Below are 16,735 nucleotides of genomic sequence, written 5' to 3' on the forward strand. Positions count from 1 at the left end.
CTTGAACTCACAACCCCAAGATCGAGTCGCGTGCTCCACCGACTGAGCCAGCCAGGTTTTTCATCACCCTCCAAAAGGAATACTATATTCTGCAGCTACCATCCCCCAGTCCCCCCTACCTCCCCTCCCCCCCCGACCCCCCCCCCCCCCCCCCCGCCGCCAAACACAACCCTCTTCCCCTTTCTGTCTCTTTAAATTCCCTGCCCTGGGCGTTTCGTATCGGTGGAATCATACGATGTTTGTCCTTTGGGGTCTGGCGTCTTTCACCCAGCGTAATGCTCTCAAGGTTCACCCGTGCCGTAGCGCGTTATCAGCGCTTTGTTCCTTTGTACTTCATTCCTTCCATCGTACGGAGACGCTCCATTTCGTTCCCTGTGCCTCAGCCAGTAGACATTTGGGTAGTGTCCACGTTTCGGGCCACGGCGAATGGTGCCACCCAGAACATTCCCTACGCGGTTTTGCAGAGATCTACGTTTCCCGTTCTTGTGGGCACATGCCTAGGAGTGGAATTGTCGTGTAACCGTTTGAGGAGCCGCCAGGCTGTTTTCCACAGCACCTGCCCCACTTGACGTCCCCGCCAGCCCAGGGTGGCAGGGGTGTGAGGGGGAGGAGCGGCTGGGGCCACCGGCTGGAAGCCGCCACTGGAAGGTGCCCCTTCCCCGCAGGCTGAACTGGAGAACGTGTCTGGGGCCCTGAGTGAGGCCGAGTCCAGAGCCATCCGGCTGAGCAAGGAGCTGAGCAGCACGGAGGCCCAGCTTCACGATGCCCAGGTGAGCCAGCCCCCCCTTGCCCCCACGCCCAGCCCCCCACGCCTCCCCACCGCCGCCCTCACCGGACCTCCGCTCTGCCCTCCGTGTGCAGGAGCTGCTGCAAGAGGAGACCAGGGCGAAGCTGGCCTTGGGGTCCCGGGTGCGAGGCCTGGAGGCCGAGGTGGCGGGGCTGCGGGAGCAGCTGGACGAGGAAGCCGTCGCCAGGGAGCGGGCGGGCCGGGAGCTGCAGACCGCCCAGGCCCAGGTGAGAGTCCTGGAGGGAGCCCTGGGGGGGCTGCCACACCCCTGGCGGCCCCCCTCCTCGTCCCTGGCCCTCCCGCAGCCCTCAGAGGGTCGGTGCAGAGCCCATCCGATCCGCCTCGCTCCTGCTCTGTGTCCGCACAGCCCTGGCCCTGCTCGGGCCTCGTCCTCTGACACCTGGATCCTCATCTGAGCCTCCCTGCGGGTCTCCCCGCCTCCAGTTTCTCCCCTTCCAGCACATCCTCCACGCGGTCTTTCTACCACAGAGCTGCCCCCTGCTTCTGCCCTGATGACAGCGCCCCTGGGATACAGCCCGCGCCCCTCAGCCCCGCATTTGCTGGCTTCACGTCTCACCTCCTTCCCCATCTCACACGACACACCCTTTTCACTCTTCAGGGCTTAACGGCAGCCTCTCCTGTGGCGGGAAGTCCCTCACTGCCCCCACTTGGAGCTCCTGTGCCCTTTTTCCTCCTCGTCCCCATTCAGTTACCTCCGGCTGCAACTTTCTCTGCCCATGGGTTCCCCTACCAGGCTGCGCGCTCCTTGAAAGGGGGACCCTATGGGAATTCGATCTCGCTCTTCAGCATAGGCCAACATGTGGGAGCCTGACGTATGGGAGGCCTGGAGACAGGCCCGCTGAATGAATGAGTGATGAATGCGTGCCTGTAACTATCCTTCTTCAACTGGCAGACTCCTCTGCATACTTCGGGACCCATCTCAGATGCCCCCGCCTCCAGGAAGTCTCTCTGGAATGTTCTTAGCAAATTCTAAATGCCTCCTGTGGACTCCCATGCCTGTTCTACCGTAGCCTCCACCACCCTGACCCTGACGCTCAGTCTCTCCCATCAGAGTGGGGGTTCCCCAGGGCAGAATCCAAGTCTGATTCATCTTCTGGGTCCCCGTGGGAGTCATTTTAATCCCCCAGAGAAGCTGAGGTTCACAGAACTCACCACCTCAACCCTCCTCCAAGGCAGAAGAGCCCAGGGCGGGAGTCTTTTCCCTCTTCAGGCCTCAGTCCCCTCGTCCGGGAAATGGGGCACTACCTCGGTGGCAGCCATGACTGTCACCCACTCCTCCTCTCCCCCCCCCCCCCGCCCCCTCCCCGCAGCTCTCGGAGTGGCGGCGCCGCCAGGAGGAGGAAGCGGGCGCGCTGGAGGCCGGCGAGGAGGCGCGGCGGCGGGCGGCGCGCGAGGCCGAGGCCCTGACCCAGCGCCTGGCGGAAAAGACGGAGGCGGCGGAGCGGCTGGAGCGGGGCCGTCGCCGGCTGCAGCAGGAGCTGGACGACGCCACCGTGGACCTGGAACAACAGCGGCAGCTCGTGAGCACGCTGGAGAAGAAGCAGCGCAAGTTCGACCAGGTGGGGCACCGCAGGTTGCCCGGTGGGGAGTCGGGATGCTCTTTCACGCTTCCACGGTCATGGTCATTGCGTGGAACTGGTAATACGCGCTGTCACAGCTCAGCTGTGAACTCGGGGGCGGGGGGGGGGGGTGCTCAGGCAGGATGCTTCTTTTTTTTTTTTAATTAAAAAAAATGTTTATTTATTTTTGAGAGAGACTGCACGAGCAAGGCTGGGGGGGGGCGGTGCAGAGATAGGGAGACAGAACCCCAGCAAGCCCCAGGCTCCGAGCTGTCAGCACAGAACCCGACTTGGGGCTTGAACTCGTGAATTGCGAGATCATGACCTGAGGCGAGGTCCGAGGCTCAACCGACTGAGCCACCCAGGCGCCCCAGGATGCTTCTTTCTTCTAAATCTCTGGAAAATAGGACTCCCATCCATCCAGATTTATGTCTCTTGTCCCAAAATAAGTGTTGGTAGTACCCACTTTTTTTCGCCAGGATATCCTGAAGGTGCACCGGAGGGTACATACGAGGAATAAATGAAATAACCCATCTTGCTTCTCCTCCTGACTCCCTGTGTACCCCCATTTTGGGCTCAGTTTGCCCATCTAGCTGGGTATCATATCAAGCTCTGGCACATATCATATCTCATATCATATCTGGCACTCTGAGAGTGCAATGAAAATCACAGAAATCCGGGGCATTAAGGTCAGACACCCCTGAGGTTCCCATCCCAGCTCAGCCCCTTCTGGCTGTGTAGCTTCTGCAAATTGCCCCACCTCTCTGTGCTTCATCTAGAAAATGTGCTTCATTCTTTTACAAAACTTCGTTTTTGCAAGATATTTATTTCACGGGCTCTTGAATTCGAGGTAAACGGTTTATTCTTTCAGCACTCTGAAGAGGTCATTCCATTATCTGTGACTTCCATTGTTTCAGATGAAAAGTTAGCAATTTTTTTTTTTTTTTAAATCCTGTGTCTTTGTAGGGAATATGATGTTTTTCTAGCTGGTTTAATTTTCTTCTCTTTATCTTTGATTCTCAGTTTGGCTATGATCTATCCGGCTGTGGGTTTTTGTATTTATTCAGCTTTGGCTGTGGGTTTGTGTTTTTGTGAAATGTGGAATTTTCAGCCGTTATTTCTTTAATATTTTTCTGCCCCATTCTCTCTCTTTCCTCTTCTTCTCAGACTCCAAATGCATCTATTTTTGACTGCTTAATACTTTACCATTGAGGGGCGCCTGGGTGGCTCAGTCACTTAAGCGTCTGACTTTGGCTCAGGTCATGATCTCCCCGTTCGTGAGTTTGAGCCCTGCATCCGGCTCTGTGCTGACAGCTCAGAACCTGGAGCCTGCTTCAGATTCTGTGTGTGTCTCTCTCTGTCCCTCCCCTGCTCACACTCTGTCTCTCTCTCTTTCAAAAATAAATAAAACGTTAAAAAAAAAAATACTGTACCATTGATTATCCAGGGTCTATTTTCTTGTTTCTCCTAGAATTTTATATAAAATCTTTTCATATAAATCTTTTTTTTTTTTTTTGATTGGCTTCTTTCACTCAGAATTATTTTGAGATTTATCCATGTTTTGGTATGGATTAATATTTCATTCCTCAGGGTACCTGGCTGGCTCAGTTGGTGGAGCAAGTGACTCTTGATCTCCGGGTGGAGAGTTCAAGCCCCACGTTGGGCATAGAGATTATTAATTTAAAAACATTTTTTAAAGATTTTTCTTAAATGTTTATTTATTTTTGAGAGACAGAGACAGAGAGAGAGAACAGTCAGGGGAGGGGCAGAGAGAAAGGGAGACAGAGAATCTCAAGCAGGCTCCGTGCTGCTAGCCCAGAGCCTGATGCGGTGCTCCAACTTACGGGCCATGAGATCATGATCTGAAATGAAACCAAGAGTCAAATGTTTAACTGACTGAGCCACCCAGGCACCCCCCCCCCAATTTTTTTTAATAATAATTTTTCCTTTTTTTTTTTTTTACTGCTGAGTATTATTCCTGCATAAACCACATTTTGAAAACCATTAACCTATTGATGAACATTTAAGATGTTTCTAGCTTTTGACTATTACGAATAAAACCTTAGTCTTTCTTGGAGTGCCTGGGTGGCTCAGTCCGACTCTTGATCTCCGCTCGGGTCATGATCTTGGGGTCATGGGATTGAGCCCCACACTGGGCTCTGCACTGTGAAGCCTGCTTAAGATTTTCTTTCTCTCCCTCTGCCCCTCTGCCCCTCTCCACTGGTCACACCCTCTCTGAAAAATAAAAATAAAATAATAATATTAAAAAAAAAACCCTTAATCTTTCTAATAGGATGTAGTGGCGTGAATTCATGATTCCCTAATGAGCACCAACATTGGATACCTTTCATGTGCTTTTTGGCATGCAAACTCTTTGGGGAAGTGTCTGTTCGAATCTTTTGCCCATTTTTTTTGTTGGGTTGTTTCTTTTGTTTTGGGGGGGCATTGTTTCTTTTCTTATTGAATTGTGAAAGTTCTTTATGTATGGTGAATCCAAGTTCTTTACCAGATATATTGTTTTGCAACCATTTTCATTCAGTCTGTGGCTTATCTTTTTGCTTTCATAGAGTTTTTCAAAGAGCAACCGTTTGGAATTTTGATGAAGTCCAATCTATTAACTTGTCATTTTGTGGACCATGCTTTTTAATATTGTGTCTGAGGAAATACTGCATGACCCAAGGTCACAGAGGTTTCCTGTATTTTTTTCCAGAGGTTTTCTCCTTTTTGCTTTTATATGTAGGTCTCTGATCCAGATTGAGTTAATTTGTTTATATGGTGCTGTCATGGCTCCAGACTAATTTTTTATACATGGCTATCAAATTGTTCGAGCATTATTTGATGAAAAGGCTTTTTTAAAAAAACATTTTTTTAAATGTCTATTTATTTTTGAGAGAGACAGAGACAGAATGCAAGTGGGTTAGGGGCAGAGAGAGAGGGAGACACAGAATCCGAAGCAGGCTCCAGGCTCCAAGCTGTCAGCACAGAGCCCGACGTGGGGCTCGAACTCACGAGCTGTGAGATCATGACCTGAGCCAAAGTCAGACGCTCAACCGACTGAGCCACCCAAGCGCCCCCTGAAAAGACTCTCTTTACTGACTTGTTTTTATGTATATATTAAAAATCAGGTAGTGTCAGCTCTCTGTTTTTTAAAAAAATTTTGTTAATGTTTATTTATTTTTGAGAGAGACAGAGTCAGAGACAGAGCGTAATTGGGGGAGGGACAGAGAGAGACACACACACCCAGAATCTGAAGCAGGCTCCAGGCTCCGAGCTGTCAGCATACAGCCTGACTTGGGGCTTGAACTCACGAACCGCAAGGTCATGACCTGAGCCGAATTCGGACACTTGACTGACTGAGCCACCCAGGCGCCCTTCCAATCTTTTCTTCTTTTTCAAAGTTGTTTTATTTCTTCTAGGTCCTTCACATTTCCACATGTATTTTAGAATCTGTGTGTCAGTTTCTACACACAGAAGAAAAATCCTCCTGGTTTGGGAATGTGTTCAATCTATAGATGGATCTGGGAAGAACTGACATCCTAATAACGCTGAGTTTTCTGGCCCAGGAACGTGGTCCATGGGTCCATTTGTTTAGGTTTCCTTTCCTTCAGGAATGTTTTTAGTTTCCTGTGTTCATCTTTTACATCTTTTGTCGGATTTATTTCCAAGCATTTTGTATTGTTGATGCTATTTTCAGTGGTTCCATTTTTATTTCGGTTTCTGATTGCCAGTGTATAGAGATACAATAGATTTTGATATATTGATCTTGCAATCCTACAATGTATTCGCTGAACTCACATCTGAGTGAGAGTAGATTTTTTTTTATAGGTTCCATTGGGTTTTCTACATTGGTGACCGTATTTTCTATGAATGAAGACCGTTTCACTTCTTCCTTTCCTTTTTCTTCCTCTTCCTGCGGGACTCAAAATACCGGTGCAGTCGACTGCTTGACGCTCCCACACAGGTCATTAAAGCCCGGTTAATTTGTTTATGATCTTTTTTGCTTTTTCTTTTTTTCTCTATCAAGGTCATTTCTATTAACCTGTTTTGTTTTGTTTTTTAATGTTTATTTATTTTTGAGAGAGAGAGAAAGAAAGAGCAGGGAAGGGGCAGAGAGAGAGGGGGGACAGATGATCTGAAGTGGGCTCTGTGCTGACAGCAGAGAGCCTGATTCGGGGCTCGAACTCACCGGCCATGAGATTGTGACCTGAGCCAAGGTCAGATGCTTAACCAGCTGAGCCACCCAGGTGCCCCTAGATCGACCTGTTTTCAAGTTTACTGGTTCTTCTGATGTGTCCAGTCTGCTCTTAGTTTCCTCCAATGACTTGCTGATTTCAGATATGATGTTTTTCAGTCCTGGCCCTTCTAATTGGGTCTGTTTTACTTTCAAATCCCTCCTGAAAAAGCTGTGGGTCTTTACACACTGTGTCCATCCGGTCCTGACATTTACTAAATGTAGTTAAAGTCCTCCTGTGATGATCCCAGGGTGGAGGTCATCCGTTGGTCTGTTTCCACAGACTGGTTTTTCTCTTGACTCTGAGCCCTGTTCTCTTCCCTTTTGGCAGATCTTGTGATTTTTCTTGTTGCTAATTTCTGTGTCTTAAAACAAAACAAAACAAAAAAAACCAAAAAACAGCAAAGGCTGAAGTACATTGTAAAAAATGACGTACCTGCTCTCTGTTACGACCACCCCAGGAGGAAGAAACACCCTTTTGTCTGGTGGGTTTCTAGAGTGAGGGGCTCGTCAGTTTGATCCACTCAGGAGCTGGGCACAGCTGCAACTTTAATCCCTCTACCTCCCTCTTGTGTCTCTGCCTCTGTCTGTCCGTCTGTCTCTCTTTCTCTCTGGCCCTGGCTGCTCCCTCCTCCCCGTCCGCTTGTACACTCCTTTCAGCTAATCTATTTCCTCCACCCCATCTCCCTCCACCCGGAAGCTCCTGGCAGAGGAGAAGGCGGCCGTACTGCGGGCGGTGGAGGAGCGTGAGCGGGTCGAGGCGGAGGGCCGGGAGCGCGAGGCTCGGACCCTGTCCCTGACCCGGGCCCTGGAGGAGGAGCAGGAGGCGCGGGAGGAGCTGGAGCGGCAGAACCGGGCCCTGCGGGCGGAGATGGAGGCCCTGCTGAGCAGCAAGGATGACGTTGGCAAGAACGTGAGTTTGGGGGGAGCCAGGGGGGCCCGCTCCCCAAGACACACATGTGGGCGGCGCACGCACACCTCACGTTGGGAGACGCACACACACGTGTGGGCTCTCACGCGTGGGACATGGGGAGAACCAACCGTCAGAGTCACGTGTTCATGCCGCGCACAGAGTGGGAGCAGAGCCAATCCCCAAACAGGCGCTCACGGAACACACGCTGAGGGCGCCCGGGTGGCCCAGTCGTTAGGCATCCGCTTCAGCTCAGGGCCTGATCTCACAGTTTGTGAGTTCGAGTCCCATATCGGGTGAGCTCCTGCCCCTCGCTCACTTGTGCTCTCTTTCCGCCCCCCCCGCCCCACAAAAAATACACAGAGTGTGAGGGGAATCTTCCACCAGACACCTGTGTTTGTACATACACGCAGGAAGTAAGGAAGCCACCCCGCCCCCCACTGAGCACATACAGGCTCCCCACCCTCCCCAGGCCTCTGTCTTCCTCCCTGGCTCACAGGCCAGTGAGGAGTCCCCTACGCCTGTCCCCCAGTCCCCGCTCACCCAGCCAGTGTCCCAGCCTTCCGAAAACTCCGCCACGCCCCTCACCCCATCCTTCCTTAAGTTTGCCCAGTAAATGTATTCACCGACGGGCACCTGGGTGGCTCAGTCCGTTGAGTGTCCGACTTCGGCTCAGGGCGTGATCTCACGGATGGCGAGTTCAAGCCCCGCATGGGGCTATCTGCCATCAGTGCAGAACGCGCTTCAGATCCCCTGCTCTCCGCCCCCCGCCCCTCTCCCACTCATGCCCTCTCCCTGAAAAAATAAACCAAGTAAATAAAACATTTTTTTAAAACTAAATACATAAATAAATATTTTTATGGAGTGGCCGCAAGGCCAGGTCCAGGGACACCAGCCACCATGACCGCTGATGGGAGGCACCGGACAGAATACGCACTTCAATGAGGCTGGACCCAGGCGCTCCCGACGTCCTTCCTTATTGCCAAACAACGTCCTCTCGTGGGCACATCAGATAAAGGCTTTATCTTCTCCACACGCTCCAGGGATGATCTGGAGAGAACCACCAGGCCTGGGGAGAACCCCTCACCCCGCGACCTACCCTTGGCCTGTAGCCCCAGGGAGACTAAAGCCAAAACTCCAGCTCCTACTGGAACTACTAAGGTCTCTACTTACGGAAAACTGTCAAGTTACTTGTGGCGCCTCCAGATGCCTACTTTGTGGGAAATAGGGTGTTGACAGGAGAAAGTTTAATTCCTTCCAGCAAGCAAAGCTGATTGGCAGGTGCCTGGTAGGAGGGGAAACCAGCTGGCCTCTTCCAAGGAAGGAGACCCGGTCACTGATGAGAATTTCCAAGCGGGTCATTGGGCAGTGGGGACATGCAGATATTGTCCCTGTCCTGTGGAGTTCACAGTCCAGTGTGGGGGCGAGCGTTGCACAAAAAGACACATCAGCTCATGTTAAATGACCGTTGTGACTAAGGCTGAGTCGAGGAAGGGCTCGGGGCCAGGAGTGTGGATAACAGGCCCTGACAGGTCAAGGGACGCTTCTCTGAGGCGGTGACAGTTAAAAGAGAGGGATGGGGCGGGGGTGGGAGTGGGGGAGGATCTGAGAATTCATAAGCCCGGATCTGCCCTCACAGGGTGTTTGGGATTTGAATTTACAACTCGCCAGAAGCTCTGGGAACCTCACCACCCCCCCCCCACACCCCCCCTCCCCCCAACCCCGCCCAAGCTGAGAAAAACATCTCAGTAGACGGGATGGTGCTCTCCTGGGAGTCTGGCACAAATGAACACTTCCCTCCGGAGCTACGTGCCTTCAACCCATGACCGCACAGGATCCCCGAAGATGAAGCCCGAGTGAAGTGAGCTCACGATGCAAAAATCACAACCGAAGACGAAGCCCGAGTGAAGTGAGCTCACGATGCAAAAATCACAAAACCCGTGAGGAAATAACCCACTGTGAGTGAGAGCCGACCTAACACACACTTGAACTGGACTCTCACGGGCTTCAGATAACACAGCTTGCAATCAGGTTATTCGTGAAATGTTTTAGGACAGTTCAGATTGAGGCACATCGTGCACTAGGTGTCAGGGAGATGGTGAGTGAACGAGCAAACTCAGAAGTGCACGTGGACCCGCTGTTTTCCCCCTTGTCCGTCGAAGCTTCCCTCACTCTGCCCTGGGCTAGATCTAGGGTCCTGACCTCCCCTTCCCTAGTGCCGCAGGTGCCCAGAGCTCACCCTCCCGTCCCCACCAGGTGCATGAGATGGAGCGAGCCCGCCGGGTGGCAGAACAGACAGTCAGCGACCTGCGAACGCAGGTGACGGAGCTGGAGGATGAACTGACGGCGGCCGAGGACGCCAAGCTGCGCCTGGAAGTGACCGTGCAGGCTCTCAAGGCCCAGCACGAACGTGACCTGCAGGGCCGTGACGAGGTTGGCGAGGAGAGGCGGCGGCAGCTGGCCAAGCAGGTACAAGCGGTCAGGCTGGGGCTGGAGGCTGCCTGGGTGCCCGCAGGCAAGAGGGGCCGAAAGTCATATTCAGCTACCTGTCGCTCGGTCATTCTTCCCGGGACCCTCCTGCTCCCCAGCGCATTCACCCACAATAACCCACCAACCCACACATATGTCCCAGTGACGGACGGATATACCCGATGGGACGTCAACCCCAAACCATTCACCCAGCCACCTACTACCCCGTCTACACAGGCCTCCCACCCACACACAGCCTCCTCACCAATCCACCTCCTCTCCACCATCTGCCAAACTGCTCCATTTCCGGCAACTTCCTCTCCCCAGCACCCCCCTCCCTGAGCCTGCCCGTGTACTCACGGAGCTGCTACACCCCTTCACCCACGACCTTCCTCCCTCATTCATTTACTCGTCCCCTCTTCCTGTGGTCTGCGCCCTTCATTCAGGACTCAACCCATCAAGGGATTTCCGGTGGTCTGTAGCTGGCTCATGCTGCATGAAGAGCCAGGGGTGGGGGGTGGGAGTGGGGGAGGGGTGGGAGTTGCAGGTCAACTCTGAGGGTAGAAGGACCCTCTAGAGGTGGGCCGGATGGGCTGGAGGGGAGAGATGGGAGCAGAGCGGGGGGCAAGGGGTGGGGGGCGGGGTTGCTGGGGGAGGGGATGAGCCCAGAGCTGGGGCCCTGGGGACGGAGAGGAGGGATCCGTCTGGGCTGTAGAGAGGCAGAGGGCAGGGGGAATGGCGCTGGAGGCCTGGGCAGCGGCCGGCAGGTGGACATCCGTGTCACCAGCACGGAGAGGCAGCCCGGGCCTCCTGTCCCTGAGCCTGCCCCTTCCGGCCTCCCCGCAGCTGAGGGATGCCGAGGTGGAGCGGGACGAGGAACGCAAGCAGCGCACCCAGGCCGTGGCCGCCCGGAAAAAGCTGGAGGTCGAGCTGGAGGACTTGAAAGCCCAGAACGCGGCCGCCGCGCAGGGCAAGGAGGACGCGGTGAAGCAGCTTCGCAAGATGCAGGTAGGGGTGGGGCTGAAGCCACCTGCGAGCCGGGCCCGCTGTCGCTCCGCCCCCTGGGCGCCGCGAGCCGCATCTTTGTAAGCACCCGCGCCCCAAGGGCTCGCTTGCTGCTTTTCATATGTTTTATTTCCTTTACTTAAAATGCTTAGGGTTTAGGTCCAATTTCTTCAGTTCATTGAATTTTTGACATGGAAATGCCTTAGGGTTCCTCCCCTAATGTGAAAGTCATAGCTGGTTGGTTTTGGTTTGGTTTTTTTTCTTTTCTTTTTTTTTTTTTTTTTTTTTTTTAATTCTTTTTTGGCGGACGCCTGGCTGGCTCGGTAGGTAAAACATGGCGACTCTGGATTTTGGGGTCGTGAGTTCGAGCCCCACGTTGGGAGTAGAGATTACTTAACTTTTTTTCATTCTTTTTTTTTAATGACAACGGTGTGTCGGTGTACGTCCATCAGTTGTAACGTCCCACTCAGACGAGGGAGGCTGATGACCGGATTCCGTGTGTGTGTGTGGGGGGGCCAGGGGCTGTGTGGGCAATCTCGGTACCTTCTGCCTTGTGTTGTCCTGAACCTAATACTGCTCTAAAAAAGAAAGTCTAATGTTTAAAAACTCCACTTTTTAAGTGTCCGATAAAGTGGGTGCCGGCCCCATGCGGCTTGGGCATCTAAGATGTGCTAGGACTGAAATCCAAATTACATGCTATATATGTTATATGTTATGATATATATGTGTATATATATATATATATATATATATATATGCACAATTTTTATAGTGATTATAAATGGAAATAATAGGGGCGCCTGGGTGGCTCATTTAGTTGAGCCTCCAACTTGGGCTCAGGTCATGATCTCACAGTTCAGGTCATGATATCACAGTTGGTGAGTTTGAGCTGGGCATCAGGCTCTCTGATGTCAACAAGGAGCCTGCTTTGGATCCTGTGTCCCCCTCTCTCTCTTCCTCCCTCTCTCTCTCTCTCTCAAATTAAATAAATAAATAAATAAACAAATAAACATTAAAATAAATAAATAAATAGAAATAAATAAATAATAAAATAAAATTGAATAAAAAATAATTGAAATAATAAATCGTTGAAATAAATAAATAATAAAATTAGTAATGTATTAAATTTTGTAAATTTAATAATAATTAATAAGAAACAAATAAATAATTGAAATAAATAGAATAAAAAATAAATTGAAAAAATAAAAAATAAATTGAAGTAAATAATAATATTTTAGATATGTGAGGCTATGTAAAAATATAGTGTTCAACCTAATTTACCTACTTCTTTTTTGCCTTTTTAGTGTGACCATTAGACAAGGTAAAACGATGTATGTCTTCCCACTGGGCAGCACTAGGCTAGAAAGATCCCTCCCCCAAAAGTAAACCTGCCCAACCGTGTCTTCCCTGAGAGAAAAAGCCTGCAGTGAAAAGCTGCTATTGTCAAACAAGTAATAATATTAATGACAGCGATGATAATTGTCCTGCTAGTTCCAAGCCCAGTGCTGTCTTCACTGTCCTCTCTGCACAGTAGGTTATTATTTGTATTATTTTTTAATGGCGGTGGACGTTTAGTTTGTGTTTTTTTTCTTTAAGCGCCATGGAAGAAAGAATTCTTATACTGGCATCTTTACTCACTCAGTGGTGTGGTCGGGTAGCAAAGTGGCTGGAAGTGTAAACCCTGGGGCCATATGGCCCGGGTTCAAGTCCCGACTCTGCCACTTACCACCCTTGGCACGTTGCTGAACCTCTCTGTGCCTCAGTTGCCCCATATGTACACCGGCCAGGAAACAAGTCCCCACCAGCTAGAGTTGTAGGATTAAGGGAGCCAGTGTGTACGTATAACAGGGCCTGGCCCACGGTAAGAGATCAGGAAATGTGTGCCATCCTTCTTATCACCACAGAGTCCAAATACAACACCTATTTCGGGCTTACTTAAATTTTTAAGATACTATTTTATTTTTGAGAGAGCGAGAGGCAGAGCGCGAGCGGAGGAGGGGCAGAGAGAGAGGGAGACACAGAATCTGAAACAGATGAAACGGACTCCAGGCGCCTAGCTGTCAGCATGGAGCCCAACGCGGGGCTCGAACTCAGGAACTGAGAGATCATGACTTGAACCGAGTGGAGGCTTAACCGACTGAGCCACCCAGGCGCCCCTAAGTTGTTACATTTTTAAACTGGAGGTTGCCGAGGCTCCAGAGCAGGGGAGGGACTGGCCCCGGGTCACACAGTGACCCAGGGACTGGCTGCGGCGGCCCCGGGCTGCAGGGTTTTGTTCGCTCTTGGGGAACCGAAGAGCCCCCGCAGGGCCGAGGCGACGTTAGGGGCTCCCGCATGAGTCACGGCCAGGCGGCACCCGCTCACTCGCTTCGTTCCGCCCAGGCCCAGATGAAGGAGCTGTGGCGGGAGGTGGAGGAGTCACGCACTTCGCGGGAGGAAATCTTTGCCCAGAACCGGGAGAGTGAGAAGCGCCTCAAGGCACTGGAGGCGGAGGTGCTGCGGCTGCAGGAGGTGAAGCCGGGATGGGCGTGGCCCTGGGGTGGAGGCGGGGCGGTGAGGGTGGGCGGGGCCAACCGGCTAGGCCTCCTGGGGAACTAGGGAGCCCTGAGAGGGTTCTGAGCAAAGCGGGCGGCCAGGTCTGCGCTGGTGCCATTAAGGAGATGGACTGGAGGGGGGACATTGGAGGCAGGAAGTCTGGGGAGAGAGGACAAGGCCAGAGCTGGGACTGTGGGGACGCGGGGAAGAGATAAAGCAGAGAGAATAGAGGGTCGACATGGACAGGGCTGTGGGTGATAAGGGGGCAGGGGAGGTAAGAAGGGACCTGGGGGTCAGGCCTGGTGCCTGGGGGCACCCGGAGGGGGAGCAGGTTGAGGCCGCGCTGAGGGGGAGGGGCCTGGGGACAGGAAGGGAGAGGTGGACAAGGGTCAGGGGCTCAGGAGACAGCTTTTAGGAGGCACCTGCCCGTGCACTGAAGTTCGTTCCAAGCTCGCCCAGGGATGGCATGTTCACGTGCAGCGAAAACAAGTCTGGGAGCCTTGAGGTGTGAGGAGCAGGGAGGCCGGTGCCCAGATAGCACCCCCCCCCCCCACTGCTGACCTCCCCCCCTCTCTGTCCTCCCAGGAACTGGCCGCCTCAGATCGTGCCCGGCGGCAGGTCCAGCAGGAGCGGGACGAGATGGCAGACGAGGTGGCCAACGGCAGCCTTAGCAAGTGAGTGGCCCATGGAACTGTGGGGCAAGACGCCCTCCTCCCGCCGTCCTGCCCTCTCACCTCCCCCCTCCCCGCCCCGCTCCCGTTCTCCCCAGGGCAGCCATTCTGGAGGAGAAGCGGCAGCTGGAGGGGCGCCTGGGGCAAATGGAAGAGGAACTCGAGGAGGAGCAGAGCAACGCTGAGCTGCTGGGCGACCGCTACCGCAAGCTGCTCCTGCAGGTGACACAGCCCTGTCCCCGCGACGGCCCCGGGGGCCCCACTGACCCGGGAGCGTCATCCCCAGTCCTTTCATTCGACGCAGAACGGAAAAGGAAATGTCTGGGTTGGGTTTTAGTGGTTGAATAGGAGTTCTCAAGGCGGGTAGGCATCGATGAAGGGCTGGATCCCGAGAGTACTTACGTGGGTCGCTGCACTGCGACGTGGTCGCATCCACTGCGTGGACGTGGGTAAGGTGGCACGTGTGATAATACAAGTATCTTTGGTCCGGGAGGTGGGCGCCCGGGCGGCTCAGTCAGCTGAGCGTCTGACGCTTGATTTTGGCTCAGGTCATGATCCCAGGGTCTGGGGTGGAGCCCCCACATTGGGCTCCATGCTGAGCATGGAGCCTTCTTAAGATTCTGCCTCTCACGTGCAGTCTCTCTCTCTCTCTCTCTCTCTCTCTCTCAAAAAAAAAAAAAAAAAAAAAAAAAAGGGAAGTATCTTCAGTCCAGCAGAGAGATGGAGGGAGGGAGGGAGAGAACGCTGCAAGAATCAGAAGAAAGCATGTGGAAAAAGGGACATTTGGCTGGGGTTTTAAAGCATAAGTAGGAGCAAGGCAGCTAAGCAGACAGAAGCATATTTCCATTTGTAGATTTATTTATATATACTGTCTGAGGCTTCTGGAGGCTGAGGTCCTATTCTGGGTGATGCTGGGGACCTGGGGATGGCTCATTCCAGATCTCTGCCCTTAAGGACATCCTAGTCTGATGGAGGGGACAGACTCTCCCAATACAGAAATACAAGTGAAAATGCAGGAAGCACAAGACACTGTGAGGACGTAGAAGAGAATTCTTACCCCGCATGGAGGCTGGGAGCTATCAGGGAAGACTTCCTGTTGGAGGAGATGTCTTAAGAGGTCATGCTGGAAGTTAAGAGTTTGCCAGGCAGACAATGGAGGGATGGGATTTCCAAAGAGAGACCTGTGTCTCCATGACTTCGTCAATTTTTTTTAAATGCTTATTTATTTATTTTGAGAGAGGGAGAGAATCTCAAGCAGTCTCCGCACTGTCAGCACAGAGCCCAGCACAGGGCTCAGTCCCACGAACCATGATTTCCTGACCTGAGCTAAAATCAAGAGTAGGACGCTTAACTGACTGAGCCACCCAGGCACCCCAATTATTTCATTGATTTTTTAAATGTTTATTTATTTATTTATTTATTTTTAATTTAATTTTTTTTAACATTTGTTCATTTTTGAGAGACAGAGACAGAGTGTGAGTGGGGGAGGGGCAGGGAGAGAAGGAGACACAGAATCCGAAACAGGCTCCAGGCTCTGAGCTGTCAGCACAGAGCCCAATGTGGGGCTCGAACCCACGGACTGTGAGATCATGACCTGAGCCGAAGTCGGACGCTTAACTGACTGACCCACCTCGAGCTCCCCTATTTATTTATTTTTGAAAGAGAAAGAGCACGAGCAGGGGAGGGGCAGAGAGAGAGAGAGAGGGAGACACGGAATCTGAAGCAGGCTCCAGGGTTCCAAGCTGTCAGCACAGAGCCCCATGCGGGGCTCGAACCCACAGACTGTAAGATCATCCATGACCTGAGCTGAAGTCAGACACTTAACTGACTAAGCCACCAGAGCACCCCTCATTAATTTTTTTAAAGATATTCTTTTTTTTTTTTTAATAATTTTTTTTTAACGTTTATTTATTTTTGAGACAGAGAGAGACAGAGCATGAACGGGGGTGGGGCAGAGAGAGAGGGAGACACAGAATCGGAAGCAGGCACCAGGCTCCGAGCCATCAGCCCAGAGCCCGACGCAGGGTGCGAACCCGCGGACCGCGAGATCGTGACCTGAGCTGAAGTCGGACACTTAACCAACTAAGCCACCCAGGCGCCCCAATATTCTTTTTTTAAAAAATTTTTTTTTAATGTTTATTTATTTTTGAGAGAGACAGAGACAGAATGTGAGTGATTTAGGGGCAGAGAGAGAGGGAGACACAGAATCCAAAGCAGGCTCCAGGCTCCGGCTAGCAGCACAGAGCCCGACGTGGGGCCTGAACCCATGAACTGTGAGATCATGACCTGAGCCGAAGCCGGATGCTTAACCGACTGAGCCACCCAGGCGCCCCATCCCCTCATTAATTTTTAAAAACACATTTTGAGACTTCTCAGGGGACATGCCCTGACACCGCTGGACATTCAGAGCAGAGCGAGACCCCAGCTTCAGCCCTTGGGGAGCACCTAGACCAGTAGGAGAGGCCGTCACACTCCAGAGTGATGATTTCACTTGTAGTAAAAGCCCAGTCACAAACAAGGCCCCACACTGTGGTCCCTGGCTACCTC

General features: G+C 52.3%; 1 protein-coding gene across 5 annotated transcripts in view; it reads left to right on the forward strand.

The window, feature by feature from the left end:
- The window catches only part of MYH14 (myosin heavy chain 14), a 102,520-nt gene that overhangs the window by 76,472 nt on the left and 9,313 nt on the right, over positions 1–16,735 (forward strand). For all 5 annotated transcript variants that reach the window (XM_053210909.1, XM_027037024.2, XM_053210912.1 and 2 more), the window contains 9 exons: positions 666–770; positions 862–1,014; positions 2,119–2,367; positions 7,299–7,511; positions 9,765–9,977; positions 10,824–10,985; positions 13,365–13,493; positions 14,103–14,191; positions 14,287–14,410. In XM_053210909.1, coding sequence (XP_053066884.1) covers positions 666–770; positions 862–1,014; positions 2,119–2,367; positions 7,299–7,511; positions 9,765–9,977; positions 10,824–10,985; positions 13,365–13,493; positions 14,103–14,191; positions 14,287–14,410 — 1,437 coding nt within the window. The remainder of the gene's footprint in view (positions 1–665; positions 771–861; positions 1,015–2,118; positions 2,368–7,298; positions 7,512–9,764; positions 9,978–10,823; positions 10,986–13,364; positions 13,494–14,102; positions 14,192–14,286; positions 14,411–16,735) is intronic.

This window comes from Acinonyx jubatus, chromosome E2 (genome assembly GCF_027475565.1).
Source record: "Acinonyx jubatus isolate Ajub_Pintada_27869175 chromosome E2, VMU_Ajub_asm_v1.0, whole genome shotgun sequence".
NCBI lineage: Eukaryota > Metazoa > Chordata > Mammalia > Carnivora > Felidae > Acinonyx > Acinonyx jubatus.